This window comes from Chiloscyllium plagiosum, chromosome 34 (genome assembly GCF_004010195.1).
Source record: "Chiloscyllium plagiosum isolate BGI_BamShark_2017 chromosome 34, ASM401019v2, whole genome shotgun sequence".
NCBI classification, from domain to species: Eukaryota; Metazoa; Chordata; class Chondrichthyes; order Orectolobiformes; family Hemiscylliidae; genus Chiloscyllium; species Chiloscyllium plagiosum.
Window position 1 is genome coordinate 20,580,678 of NC_057743.1, and position 15,910 is coordinate 20,596,587.

The following is a 15,910-nucleotide window of genomic DNA, read 5'->3' on the forward strand; positions in this document are numbered from 1 at the left end:
GCTGTAATTCAAACAGTTGTATCAAAAGGCATTTACAGAAAAGGATAGTGAATGCATCCCTGTATGTTATTACTTAACAAATGATGTCTTACTGAGGAAATGAAGACCATCACACATTCAAGCAGATGAGGAATGGGTAGAGATTCATCAAATTGTTTTGCCAGTAGGGTACAGAAAGGTGGTGCTGTGAGTGGCACATGGGCTACCACTTGGAGGTCATTTTAGGGTGAGGAAAACACAGGCTAAAATACAAAGACATTTTTACTGGCCTGGACTACACAAGGATATAGTTGAATTTTGCCAGACATGTCATACATGTCAGCTAATTGGAAAACCACAGGCAGAAATAAAACCTCAATCTTCAATACATATTCCAGCATTTGATGAACCTTTCAGAAGAATCTTGATTGATTGTTTATGTCTCCTACTTCAAACAAAAAATGGGAATAAATATTTATTAACAATAATGAATGTGTTGACTAGATTTTCAGAGGCAACATGACCCTAAAAGGGTTGTCGAAGAATTAATCAATTTTTAAAAAATGAGATACGGACTACCAATACAGATCAAGTCAGATCAAGGATCCAACTTCACATCCAAACTATTCAAGGCGGCTATGGATAACTTGGGAATAAAGCAATTCAAATCTACTTCGTGCCATTTGGAATCACAGAGAGGCTAAAGAGATGGTATCAAACATTAAAGACCATGCTGAGGGCTTATGGTCAGGATTATCCAGATGATTGGGATAAGGCAATTCCTTTTGTACTTTTTGCAATCAGAGATGCACCAAATGAATTGACCAAATTTAGCCCATTTTAATTAATTCTTGGGCATGAAGTAAGAGGACCATTAAAATTGATTAAGGAGAAATTAATAAGTTAGAATTCAGTAAGCCACCCATTTGGAGTCTGTGTCAAATTTTAAAGAACAATGAAATAGAGTGGAGAGTTGGATAGATAAATTGAAAAGTATACAATGAAACAAGAAGCAGATAAGAAACACAAATTTGCAATTTTGCCATTGGGAATAAGGTGTTACTTCCAGTAACAGGTGAAGTTTCAAAAGCCAGGTTTAGTGGACCTTATCAAGGTATGAGGAAATTGAGTGAGGTGAACTACTTGATAAGGACTCCAGACAAGAAAAAAAAAATCTCACTGGGTGTATCATGTGAATATGCTCAGAAGGTATTTTGATAGGGAAGGAAAGCAAGAGGAGAAGGTGTTAATGATTACAGCACAGAAGGAAGAACCAAGTTCAGAGAATTCAGAATTGGACATTCCTCAAATCAACTTGGACAATGAGGAAGTTGTCAAAAATTGGAATAAATTGAGTTACCTTCCACAAGAAAATCAAAATGACCCGAAAGAGTTATTACCAGTACATGGGGAGATATGCGGAAATAAACTGGGAAGTACTAACCTAATTGTGCACGATGTAGATATAAGAGATGCTGTTCCGATTAACATCCTTATAGGCATAACCCTTTAAAGTTGGCACATGCTCCAAGAGGACATAGTCGAAGTGAGGTACAGTGACTGGAGTTCACCCATAGTCATGGTGCCAAAGCCAGATGGTACCCAATGGTTACATGTGGACTATCGCAAAGTCAACGCCATTACAAAGACTGATGCATATCCAATTCCACAGTCGGAGAACTCTGTCAACAAACAGGAACTTGCAACTTACATTTCTAAGTTGGACTTGCTCAGAAGCTACTGGCAAGTACCTCTATCAGAGAGAGCAAAGGCAATTTCAGCTTTCGTAACGCCAAATGAATTAGATCAGTTCAAAGTCATGCCATTTGGTTTGAAAAACACTCCAGCCACTTTTCAGAGACTGACTAATAAGGTCATTGCTGGATTACCCAACTGTGTGGTGCATATTGATGACCTGGTGATTTTTAGTCACTCATGGAAGGAACATTTACAGCATTTATCGGAATTGTTTGATTGACTTCAGAAGGCAGGCTTGGTGGTAAACCACCCAAAAGTGAATTTGCCAACGCCCAAGTCACCTTCCTGGGCCATGTTATTGGACACAGACAAATGGCCACAAAGAATGCGAAAACGAAAACTGGGGAATTTCCCACAAAGTCGACAAAAAAAAAAGCAGTACTATGGTTCCTGGGATTGAGTGGATTTTACCGAAAGTTTGTGCTGAACATTAGCAATGTGGCTGCTCCACTCAGCGAATTGTTAAAAAAGGGCAAGAAGTTTCAGTGGACAGTGGACTGTCAAAAGGCTTTTGACAGCCCAAAAGCTGTGTTAACCACTGCCCCAGTATTAGCCACACCGGATTACATGAAGCCTTTCAAGGTGGCTAGCGATGCCAGTGATGTGGGTGTTGGTGTGATGCGCCTGCAGGAGGATGACGAGGGAATAGAAAGATCCATCAGGTACTTTTCCAGGACGTCGAATGTTCATCAACAGAAATATTCAACGGTGGAGAAAGAAACTTAAAGCTTGGTGTTGGCATTACAACATTTCAATGTTTATATTGCCAGCAATGCATCTGAGACAATCATATATACTGATCATAACCAATTGATGTTTGTGGAAAGACTTAAGGACAAAAATGCCAGACTGTTTAGAAGGAGCTGGTTATTTCAGCCATTCAAGTTGACAACTGTGCATGTGGCAGGTCCTGAAAATGTGATTGCTGATGCGTTATCAAGACTCGAATGAGATATGAAGGCATTTGGTGGTGGGTGTACCACAGCTTAAATTTGCATGCGGTTGCGCATGTTTGCATGTTTATAGTTAGTATAGTGTACATGTGCGTTTGGGCTACTAACCAGGTTTTTGAAGGATTTTAAAAACACAAAGCCATGTTTTGGGATTGTTTTTTTAAGGGGGGAGGTGTCACAAAGCTGGTCCCTTTTCTCAAATATACTGTATCCTTGAATTTTTTCAGAGGGGTCATAAACAGGCTGGGCTCCAATTAGACTAGTTAGGTACAGAGATGAAAAGGATTTTGAGGGCCCTTTTGTTTATATGTAAACAGATGAGACTTCAGGCCAAAGCGGTCATGTTTGAGAAGTGACGTGTATAGTGGAAGGGGAGTGGTCAGCTCTCTAGCTGAGCAGTTCAGGCCAGAACTAGTTAGGTGTTCAGCTGCATGGAAAACCCCAACCCCCTCTTCTGCCCTAACTTCAACCTGTAAGCATCTGTTCCTTTTTTTAAACTGTGTTTTAGGGGGGTGGGGGGGGGGGGGGGGCTTGCTTATTGGGACTGTTGTGTGTATGTGGAACAGCATAATTAAGTCTAGCTTGGATAGACTGAGTTCTGTAGGGGTTCTTTATTCTGCTCTTTGTGTTTCATTGTGTAATTTTGTGAATAGATTTCTGTCTAGTTTAAAATCTAGTAGTCAACCTAGCTACCTCAGTGTAATTTTCACTGTACACTTACCTAAACAAATTGCAAAGTTATGGTCTGGGCTGCCTGCTTAAAAATGTTTTGAGTGGTCTGACCTCGTTCATAACACATTGCTGCCTTACAGTTCAAGATTCCAAAATTTCAGCTCACCACTCACTTGGGGTTCTGACACCAGTTTCAGAAGCCCTGGCATAAATACACTGAACAGTTGACATGGTTTCCATTATAAATTTCTATGGCTACGTTTGTAAAGTAAAAAGGTGACAGGAATGGTACAAATTTAAGGTTTCTATTATGTAACATAAAGAAAGTCAGCGGGTAAATTGAAGAATACGGAAATCTCTGCTTGGGGGACATTCTGGAAAGTCAACACTCCAAATACTTTACATCTCTCTCTCTGGTTCAGGAACAATGATTTCATGTCAAGAGCTGTCAAAAACAAAATGCCACCAGTACTTCATACTTCTGCAATCATAAAAAGACACCAAATATTTATTTATGGCATTGCACACAGGCATCCATTTTAAGTTGACAAGTTTGAGTTTAGTTGGTGAGATCGAAGTATTTCAGAACAAATTTAAGAAAGATTGTACAATATACAATTTCCATTTTCCACGTCTATATTGAAATTAAAAGCAAAGTAATCTATAGGACTGCAGAACATTATTAGTCTAATGCTTAAGTAGAAAACATTTTCCTCAAGTACATTTACCACACTAGCCTGACATTTTTAATGAGCTATAATTGGTGGTGCTGCAGTCATAGAAAAACAGCAACAGATGTGCCAAAGCCTGGATTGTAAATCAACTACTTAATGAAAACAGTGAGTGTTTGTGATGGACTATGACAAAGACAAAAAAAATGTACACACTACTTACTATTTGTAGGAAAAATAATTGCTACCTTTTAGTTCTCAAATATTTCAGCAGTCACATTCACACTAGTGACTAATCAGAGCCCAACAATGCAAGCAGTTATGTATTGCAATGTGTCATTAATTTTAACTTAGAAAAATAGCTCTTAATGGCTACATGTTGCATGAATGGAAGATGATCATGTAATGAATTAGCTCCTACAGAGCTTAAGCAAAGAATCGGAAACACGGCTGAAACTACAGCCAAGTCCTTTAATTTTTTCACTAGACTTCAAATAGAAATAATCTATGGCTTCACAGGAACAGAGCAAGAATGTCAACAAAGCTTCCAGAAACCACCTGGAGAACTAAACACGTTGGACAGCCACAGGAAACTCGTTCACTGTGTGCAAACACCAGCTGTTCCTAATTATGAGGATGTACTTGCCAAAGTACTGCAAGAAATCAGAAGGATCAAATTCTTACAATTTCTGACTGACTCACCATCTAAATACTTCCAAGATTCACATGAGTGCAATTCATTGAGGGGCAAAAACAATGGATTACAAGAAATGATTCATAAATGGATAACTTTCAGCATTATCACATAACCTAGTGTGAACAGGTCACAAATCAGAGGAACCAAAATGATGGCAATACCACAAATTAATAGTTTTTGAAGTATTGTCAATTTTAGACCCCAATATCCAATACAATAGCCAAATTAGTCATGTCAGAGCTTTTAGATTAAAAATGACTAAGATATTCACTTCTCAACTTCATTCTTCTGCCTTGTCCCCATATCCCCTGATCTCCTAATCAAGAACCAATCTGCCTGTCTTAAGTACACTCAATGATTCGGTCTCCACAGCCATGAGATCCACAGATTAATGAGCCCCTGGCTGAAGAAATTCCTCCTCATTTCAGTTCTAAAGAGTCGTCCCTTTATTCAGAGGCTGTGCCCTTGGGTCAGAGCCTCTCCTACAAGCGGAAACATCTTCTCCACATCCATTCTATCCAGGACTCTTAGTATTCTATAAGCTTCAATTCAGATTCCTCCTCATCCTTCTAAATTCCACAGAGTACAGACCCAGAGTCTTCAACTCCTCCTCATATGGCAAGCCCTTCATCTCTGGGATCATTCTTGCAAACCTCTTCTGAACTTCCTTCAATGCTAGCACATCCTTCCTGAGATACAGGGCCCATAAACTGTTCACAATATTCCAAAGATAGTCTAATCAGAGCCTCATGCAGCCTTTGCCTCAACAGTAAGTCTCTGCTCTTGTATTCTGGCCCTCTTAAAACAATGCCAATACTGCATTTGACTTCCTAATTGCCAACTGCATGTTAACTTTAAGAGAATCCTGAACTAGAATGCCTAAGTCCCTTTGTGCTTCAGATTTCTGAAGCCTTTCCCTGTTTAGAAAATAGTCTATGCACTTACTCTTCCTACCAAAGTGCATAACTTCACACTTTCCCAGATTGTATTCATCTAGCACTTCTTTGCCCACTCTTCTTGCCTGTACAAGTCCTTCTGGAGCCTTCCCACTTCCTCAACACTAGCCATCCCTTCACCTTTGTGTCATCTGCAATCTTAGCAACAATGCTCTCAGTTCATATCGCTCAGGTACAATATGAATTGTTGTGGTTCCAACACCGACTCAGCAATGGAAGGATCTTTTCAGCAATTCTTAAAATCTTGGACAGGGAGAAGTTTTCAAAATCACTGGTATGATTTTCCAGCCAATGGATGTACAACTAACCAAACACTGGAGAAATTCAGTGAGCTAACATAAGCAATTATGGGCTTTGACCAGATATAAGCAGCCGCAGGTTGGAATTGTTTCCATAAGATATCTCATGAACCATTTCTTGTAATCCAATCTTTTTACCAGGAATCAAATTGCATCCATACACATCTTGGAAGTTTTAGATTGATATTCAATTAGAAATGTGCAGCAGGTGAAGATAGCAAATGGGATGTTGTCCTCAATACCAAGAGGATTTGAGTACAGGAGCGAAGATGTCTTGTAACAATTGTACAGGACTTTGGTGAGACCACATCTGAAGCACTGTGCCCCATTTTAGTCTCCTTATCTAAAGGAGGATGTTCTGGCCATGGGGGGGCAATTAAGATTTACCAGGAATGATGTATGAAGAATGACTACATTCACTAGAGTTTAAAAGAATTATGGGGATCTTAGAGAAATCTACACAATTCTAACAGGACCAGACAGGAAAACACACAAGGGGTGTTCTCAATATCTGGGGAAGGATATGGTGCAGGCCATTAGGACTCTTCACCCAAAGAGTGGTGAGCCTGAAGAACTCTCTACCACAGAAAGCAACTGAGGGGCGGCGGCGGGGGGCGGTGGCAAGGGTGCTATTCAGCAATCAGCTAAGATCATACTAGATGGCAGAACTGACTTCAAGGGATGAATGGCCTCCTCCTGCACCTATTTTATATGTTTCTATGCTTTTCATGCAGAAAATAATTTACAGTCCTTGGACAAAATGGTAGTTTTAAAAGCAACATTAAGCAAAGGACTCTATAAGCTATGCAAAATTAAATAGCAATCCAGACCTCTGTAAAAACTTGATGCTAAAAATCAATCAAATCAGTCTGGATTGACACAGGTGACAACAGTTAAAATTGAACAAGATCATTTTGCAAACTCTACTCAAGCACTAATTTAAGAAGGTACATAATTGGTCAGAGAATTTAGATTCATACCCTATTTGCCCATAGATCAACACTGATTTTGAGTCAATGTGCTGCACATACATTAGCTGACAGCACTACCCCACTTGCTCTGAGCAGCCCTGAAGGAAGAAGATATTAACAAAATTTGCCAGCCATTTGGCTGCACCTCTGGGGGCAATCCAAGTTTACAGATTCAAATTTTCAAAAGTTTTTAAATCAGCTTTAGGTGGCTATCAATTTGCGAAGAAGATCATAGCTATTTCTGCTAAAGTGCACACAGCCTTCTGATCAAGTGGCAACTGCCTGACATTTCTAAATGTAATATGGCTGAGTTCCTTGTCCCTTTATTGGAGACTCAATTTGATCACAGCAGCTGTCCTTTCCAAGCTAGAATTCTTGTGCAGGTATGTGGTGTCCTACTTTGCGTGGGTCAGAGATAGTGCAGTCTGCCAAATATCCCTGGCAGTAGTGTACAAGTATACTGGTAAGTCCCAAGATAGAGTACCCATGTAAAGCCACTGTAGTCTGCTGTAATTCTGTGGCTGATTTCTAAAAACAAATCAAAACTCAACAGCTATAAGGCAAGCAATTATCATTTCATTAAATCATAGCTGCAGTGTCAAATTCCAGTATTACCCACTATAAACTGCTCAGATGATGCTATATCAGTTAAATGCCATAAAGTAAAATTTCTCATTTTTCTCTTTTGCTCCAGATAGCTCATGCCTCGTACATATTGTGAAAGAGTGTTACAGATCACTCTGAGTCAGAGCTGCTGTGGCAACATGCACATTTCCAGACATGATGAGGTCAGGAGCTGTGGATTGTGTATGGAGAGGCTCAAACTTCCTAGCATCTAACTGCCCAGATTTATTTCCTGCTCTCAACTGCAGACCATCTGTGGGCATTTGAAAGATGTGCTAGTTTGAAATCAACCTGTTTGACTACATTATAAACATAACTTCTTTAGGCATCAAGTTCATGGGTGGGACTCAAACCAGAATTTCTGGCTCAAAGATAAGTATACTATCCACAACACCACAAGGCCTCCTGTAACTGATAAACATACGAGAATAAAATTCAACCAGTTATGAAAACTTGCAGATCTATACCCTGGAGAATGACAGTACAAGTATTTTAAATCTCTGTCCAGAATTGAAGTTTCAGAAACTAAATTTGTTTATATGAAAGAAATTCAACACTAATTTCAATGTTAAGAGTGAACTTGCTGCCAAACTACAGACAATTTTAAAATTAAAACGATCATTGTAACCTGCTTAGTTAGGCAGAGTCTCTTCAGTGGAGTGACATCCACAATCATGGAAATGTCACCAAATACTAACTTAGAGCAGTCTACAAAGATGAGGACGGTAAACATTTATTCAGCTTCATTCCTCTTCCTTCTTTTCCCTCCAAGAATACTCTTCCTTAAACCATAAATTCCAGATTTCTTATCTCCTCCTCTGCCGATTTGCTTCCTTTCCTCCCATATCAGTTCCATTAACCTCCAATTGTAGGCACCTTCTAACACCTTGAATAAACTCATAATTCAAAAACATTTTATGTGACATGTATATATCCTTCACAATATCCACTATTGGGTGCCAAAGACTATATTAAAGAGAAAAACTAAAGTCTGATTTTTAAAACGTAATTTACGTAAGTTACATGCAAGAAATTGCACATAATCTGTACCCAGCAGAAATACAGATATGAAGTTATTTACCTAAAGAAATAATTAATTTGAACAGAACTGAGATATGTAATTTTATGCATTGTCTTTTTACTTTGCTTACTGAATTATTATGGCACAAAATGAATATTAAGTGACTTTTCTGACAACAGATTTGGTTAAACAAAAAATTCAGACCACCTAATTTTTTTTTAAAATCACTCATGGGATGAGGGGGCTGCTTGCTGGACTAGCATTTATTGCCCAGTCATGCATGTCATTACAAAGATGGTGATGAGCTGCTTTCTGAAACCACTACAGTCCATTACTGTAGTTTTTCTCTTTAATGAAGTTTTGATTTCAGTTTTTTTTTTATATTCACTCATGAAGCTTGACACCATCCAGGTAAAGCAGCACACTTGATTGGCACAACATCCACAAGCATGCACTTTCTCTATCATCAATGCTCAGTAGCAGCAGCAGTAGTGAGTGCTATCTACAAGATCCTTAGACAGCACCTTTCAAACCCATGACCACTTCCATCTAGAAGGACAAGGGCCACAGATACATGGGAATACCACCATCGTCAAGTTACCCTCCATGCCACTCACCATCCTGACTCAGAAATATATAACAGTTCCTGGTCAAAATTTTGGAATTCCCTCTCTAATGGCATTTTGAGTCCATCTACAGCATGTGGACTGCAGCAGTTTAAGAAGGTAGTTCACCACTACCTTCTCAAGGGCAACTAGGGATGGACAATAAACACTGGCCTACCAGCAATGTCCACATCGTACAACGGAATAAAGAAAAAAAAAATGAGATGTCAGTGTTGCTGGCTGTATTATGCAAATAAAGCAAATTTAAGTACTGCTTTTCCACATCTGCCAACAGGGATTTCCAGGATTTTGACCCAGCAACATTGAAGGAATGGCAATATATTTCAAAGTCAGAATAGTGAGTGGCCTGGAGGCGAACTTGCTTGTGCTGGTGCTCCCATCTACCTTTGTCCTTCTCAATGGCAGTGGCTGTATATTTGCAAAGTGCCACCCACGAAGCCTTGAAGACTTATTCGTCACACATCCTGTAGATGGGCATACACTGATGCTGGTGTGTGTGGTGGGGTAGGGGAGATGTGTGATTGTGGTGCCAAACAAGTGGCTGCTTTGTCCTGGATGGTATCTAGCTTTTTCAGTATTGGTGAAGCTACATTCATCCAGGTAAATGGGGAATAGTCCACCCCATTCCTGACAAGCCTTGTAAGTGGTAGATTGGATTCTTGGTTGAGCTGTCTGCTGCAGGATTTGTAGCCTCTGACGTGTTGTTGTAACTGCAATATTTATATAGCTAGTCCAGTCTGTTTCTGGTCAATGATAGCCCCAAAGATGTTGATAGAGGATTCAGTGATGAAATAATTGAATGTCGAGGGACAATGGTTCCACTCTCCCTTGTTGGAGATGGTCATTGCCTGGGATTTGTGTGGCACAAATGCAACTTGCCACTTGTCAGCCCAAACCTGAATATTGTCTGTGTCATGCTGCATTTGGACACAGACTAGTTCAGTGCCTGAGGAGTCATGAATAGTTCTGAAAATTGTGCAAACATCAGCAAGAATCTTCAGTTCTGCCCTCCTGATGGAGTTAAGGTGAAGTAGCTGAGGATAGTTGGGCCGAGGACACTATCCTGAGGAATTCAGGGCTCCTGGGATACAGTAGTAGCATCCCTGCCTCTAAGCCAAGAGGCACAGGTTCAAGTCTCACCTGTTTCAAAAGGTGACATAAAAAATTTGAAGAGGTTAATTAAAAAATATATAGCCTGAGAAACTCCTAAAGAGATGTTCTGGAGCTGAGATGACCGACTTTCAACAACCACAATGATCTTGCTTTGTGCCAGACATGACATTAATCAGCAATGTTTTTATCCTGATGCACATTAACATCAGACTTTCTAGGGTTCCACGATGCCACATTTGTTTAAATGAGACCATTCGGCACTTTGGGATGTCCAAAGGTCACGAAAGGTGGCATAAACATGTTAAGTTCTTTCATCCATCTTCACAAAGTTAATGAAGACCGGTTACTGATTACTTACCTTTGTTCCAAATGATAAATCTACCTAACAAGATTTATTGACCACACTTCTTGACCGAGCTCTTTCAGTCTAGTTCTAGAATGCTAGACATGTTAACATTTCCTGACTCATTTCTAAATGATTTGGATGTGAACATAGGAGGTATGGTTTGTACTTTTATAAATGACACCAAAATTGGAGGCGTCATGGACAGTGAAGGAGATTACCTCAAAGTACAATGGGATCTTGATCAGATGGTCCAATGGGCTGAGGAGTGGCAGATGGAGTTTAATTTAGATAAATGTGAGGTGTTGCATTTTGGCAAGACAAATCAGGACAGGACTTATACACTCAATTGTAAGGTTCTGGGTAGTGTTCCTAACAAAAGAGACCTTGGGAGTTTAGGTTCATAGCTCTTTGGAAGTAGAGCCACAGACAGCTAAGACAGCAAAGGCAGCATTTGGTAAACCTGCCTTTATTGGTCACTATAGACGTTGGGAAGTCATGTTACACCTGTACAGGAGACTGGTTAGGCCACTTTTAGAATACTATGTGCAATTCTGGTCTCCCAGCTATAGGAAGGATGTTGTGACACTTGAAAGACTTCAGAAAAGATTTACAAGAATGTTACCAAGGTTGGAGGGTTTGAGTTATGGGGAGAGGCTGAGTAGGCTGGTGCTGTATTCCCTGCAGTGTCAGATGCTGAGGGGTGGTTTTACAGAGGCTTATAAAATCATGAGGAACATGGAGAGGATAAATATCAAAGGGTGAGTCCAAAACTAGAGAGCATATGTTTAAGGTGAGGGGGGAAAGATTTAAAAGGGACCTAAGGGACAACTTTTTCCACACAGAGGAAGGTGCGTGTATAGAAATGCCAGAGGAAGTGGTGGAGGCTGGTACAATTACAAAATTTGAAAGGCACTTGATGGGTATATGAATAGGAAGGGTTGAGGGGGATTTGGGCCAAATGCTGGCATATGGAACTAGATTTATTTAGGATATCTGGTTGGCATGGACAAACTGGACTGAAGAGTCTGTTTCCGTGCTGTATATCTAGGACTCTAAATCATTGAGCTCTAATTTAAGGGCTATGTATCATCATGTGTATTACTCTATTTAACAATATAAACCAAAGAGGACAATTTGCCAGAGGATGCAGAAGCAGAGGGATCAGAGTGTATAGGTGTGTAAGTCATTGAAGGTGAGAGGACAGGTTGAGAGCAGAGTTACGAAAACATAGAGTATCCTATCTTTTATTAATAGGGGCACAGAATACAAGAACAGGGAGGCTATGCTGAACGTGAATTGGATAATGGTTGTGCTGAAGCACGACTACTATCACCAATTCTGGACACTACCGATTTAGGAAAGATGTGAACAAGTTGGAAGTGCATAAACGATTCACAAGGATGATTTTAGGAATGAGGAAGCGAGACTGGAGAGAAAAATGGCAAGAAGAGATTTGATAGAAGTATTCAAAACAATGGGCTGTCTGAATAGAGTAGATTGGAGAGTCTGTTCCCTTTACTGAAAGTATCAAGAATGTGAGGACACCAATTTAAAGTAATTGGCAAAAGAAACAAAAGCAATATAAGAAGATACTTCTGGACTTAAATGCTCCAAGTGCCTACAGGATGCAAGTTCAATTGAAGCATTCAAGAGAAAGTTAGATGATTGACTGAAAAGGAAAACTGTGCATGGTTCTGGGGAGAAAGCAGTAGAATGGCAGAGTGAAATGCTCAATCACAACGAGCTTGATGGCCTCCTTCTACACAGTAACAACTTTGTGATACTGAGAATGCAGGAAATGGTTTCTCTGTACCTCACTCTTCCACCACATCAATGTTCAATCTTTTAAACCCCAGAAACCAGAAAACTGGATGATGGAACCCATCCTATGTATCCTATCTATTTAACTCACATTTAACTCTAATGCACTGTTAACATTTTGCTTCACCTGCACTATGCCCTTTCTGACATGTTTGATGCCCAAAGCGAACACACTACATGAGATGTTTCTGCATCATATCACTTCCTCACTCTCAAATTCCAACCCTCTTTCAATAAAGAGCAACATTCCATAAACTGGTTTTATTATTAGTTATAGTAATATTGGACCCATGCTACAATAGTCATACAACTACTGATGACAGGAAAGAGAGTACTGAGAGTTTGAGACTGCAACAAAAACAAACCATAGTATTCATCAAGGGTCAATTTAATTTTGAGATGATTTTTCTGAAATGACAAATTATCCTAGGTATGAAAAATCAAAATTATTTTGGTTATTTCATATTGGAGTTAGAATTTGAAACACAGTTGTAAAGTCATGTATATTTAAAAATGAAATCACACCTTTGCAAAGTTGTTACATATAAACAATACCATGATAAAATGCATTTCTATAATAGCCTACATTCAATCCAGAGGAGAGCAGACAAAAGACATATTTAAAGGCACTCTGAAATGAAAACAGAGTGACATTAACCAAAAAAAGTCACTGCAGAATAAAATGGAATTAAAAATGACAACGACTCAAAACAGGAAAAGTTATTTCTGTACCACTGAACAATTAATTGTGGCATCTAGTTCCAGTACTGCAACTGGTTTCTGATTATGTCAAGCGTGAAAACAGAACCCTTGACTCAAAATTATATTTAGAAATTAAGCAGTTGGACACTGTGCAGCAATTAGACAAAAGACAGCAAGATGTTCTAATATGGGTTTGAAAAAATGTTCAGTACCTGTACTTAGAAGAACTGCAATGAATATGATGATACCAAAGCTACGTACACTTATTTCAGGTGTATAAAGGCTGAGTAAGTATTGCAATAAAGTTGCTTTAATATAGTAAAAGAAACTACACAATAATACTGGAACACAAGATTAAGCTTGCCAGAAGGTAAGCAGAGTTTTTTTTTCTTATGGCTGCAATTCTGGCAAGTTTACTTTGGGATAAAAACAGAAATGCAGATAAGCATGCTTAAAAATTTAACAAAGCATATCGTTCCTTGTTATGACTTGCCTCTGTTCCCCTCCCCCATGACAAAGCATCTCTGACAGACCTGTTGCGCATCTCTAGAATTTTCTGTTTCTATATCACCAGCATGTGCAGATCCTCCTTGCTTTTTTTTCCCCAAAAGCTTACAACTTGGTGGTTGGGCAAGATCCACAAGCAGTACAGTACTGTGGCACGAAGTGCAAAGTGGTCAATAGTTTCAAACTGTACTTACCAAATCAATCAGATCACTGAGATTCTTCTCAATTTGCTGAGGAGGAAGACGCCTCATTAAATCCAAGGCACAGTCCAGTTGTTGTTCAGTCTAGGAAAAGGATGAGAAAACGTTATTAACAATGCAGTCTACATTTATACCCCAAACAGCTTACACCACAGAATCCTGTTCAACCCAAGAGGTGCATTAAATCACAAGTAAAACTCAAAAATGCAGGTCCAAATTCCTCCATGAACCTTAAAAGGTAAAATTTCAAGATTTGATTCTACTCTTACAAACAAACCATAAATCCGTGATCGTATTCCACAAATAGATCATCCATTGTGGCAGTAGTCACAATAAAGACCTGTTAATCACGTATTCCCGATAACTTGCAATTCAATCAAATGCTTATAATTATTGCTATGCAACTTATGAGTAGAGTACTCTTTTACTGCCAGTGGATCATGAACCTAGAATGTCCTACTTAAGAGCACTGCCAGTGTAAACACACAATATGGACTACAGTGAATCAACACGCAATTGACCATTGTCCTCTCAAGGGCAATTACAAATGGGCAACATATGCTGGCCAGCTCACATCCCATGAAATGTTAAATAAAATCACAAACATACAGCTGCACTGATAGAATTTCTATATTACATTTACAAATTCTACTTCACAGACAGAGTGAATTCATTAATGCTTAAACGATGTTTTTTTCTTTTTGCCATGCCTGTGGCTATGGTTTTAGAAATGTCGACAATTTGCAATTATCTGAAGACTGAAGTTTAAAAAAAACTACTCAGACCAGATCAAATTGGATGACTATAGGCGAGGAGTGTCAGATGTGAGCAGTCTTGTCAAAAGAGTGATTTAACATAAGGTGAGCATTTACAGATGCGTATAATGAGCTAAATTAGCTGCTTTGGATTTGTGTTCTACAAAAAGTGTTTAACAGGTAATTCTTTTTCTAAAAAAAAAGGAAAAGTTATACCGATAAAGGAATTGCAATCAATGTAGCAAATAGTGTGCTTCAATATCCAACACTCCTGACTCCCCAGTCATTTTACCACCTATAATGCACAAAGCCCACCCAAACACGACGGCATATCTTTTATTGCCTGAATTGATATAGGTAACTGCATGCAGAAGTGTCAAAACCTACAGCAATAAAGCAGTTCACTTAATCAATAATCTATGCAGAACAGAAAAATCCAAGTCCACACCCTCCACCAAAGGTGCGCCATAGCTACATGATGTACAATACATTGGAGCAAATCACCACAGTAGGCCCCAAAACTGTAAGATCTACCACCTCGGAGGATAAGCACAACTGGCACATGGCAACATCAGCATCTTGAAATTCTCCTCCAAAATCAAACATGTATAACTGTTCCTGCATGGTGACTAGGTCAAAATCCGGGAACACACAACTGAACATCACTGCAGTCGTACGTGTGTGTGTGTGTGTGTGTGTGCAGTTGCAATAAAAGGTAGCTAGGAGCATGGAATAAATGCTAGTTTTGCTTGCAGCTTCTGTATCCAAGGATAAATGCGAAACAACTGTAGTTATATTTTCAGAGGAAACAGTAAGATATCATTGTTGCTGTAAGGGATCACATTTTTCCATTTTTGGCTAAAAACAAATGGAAGTTGGGCTGTTTTCTAGCTGAAATGCCAGTTGAGTTTTGTAATTTGGAAACATCAAGTCAGATACATTTTTAGCTGTGCAGCACAAGGCTGCTTTGAGCAGGGACTTTGAGATGGAGTGGCACCAAGAATCTTTGAGTTAAGGAACGACTGCCAGCACTCAGATTTGTTGCAAATGCAGGACAGCCAGGGACCTCCAGAGCTAGGTGAAAACATCCTTCTCATCTTCTGTCACTGTGTGTAGATGAAAAATCTTAAAAGAAAAACTCTAACAAGAAAAATAAACTAGGTCCACTGGATCAACTATCAAAGTGAAGAGTAACCATTGCTTTACAGACAAGCATGTCTTCCGTGTTAAAAATCAAGA

The 15,910-nt window shown here is 39.3% G+C and overlaps 1 protein-coding gene across 2 annotated transcripts in view; it reads right to left on the reverse strand.

Moving 5' to 3' along the window:
* Positions 1–15,910, reverse strand: part of capzb (capping actin protein of muscle Z-line subunit beta) — a 118,402-nt gene that overhangs the window by 69,655 nt on the left and 32,837 nt on the right. For both annotated transcript variants that reach the window (XM_043675774.1, XM_043675773.1), the window contains exon 2: positions 13,911–14,000. In XM_043675774.1, the coding sequence (XP_043531709.1) occupies positions 13,911–14,000 (90 nt within the window). The remainder of the gene's footprint in view (positions 1–13,910; positions 14,001–15,910) is intronic.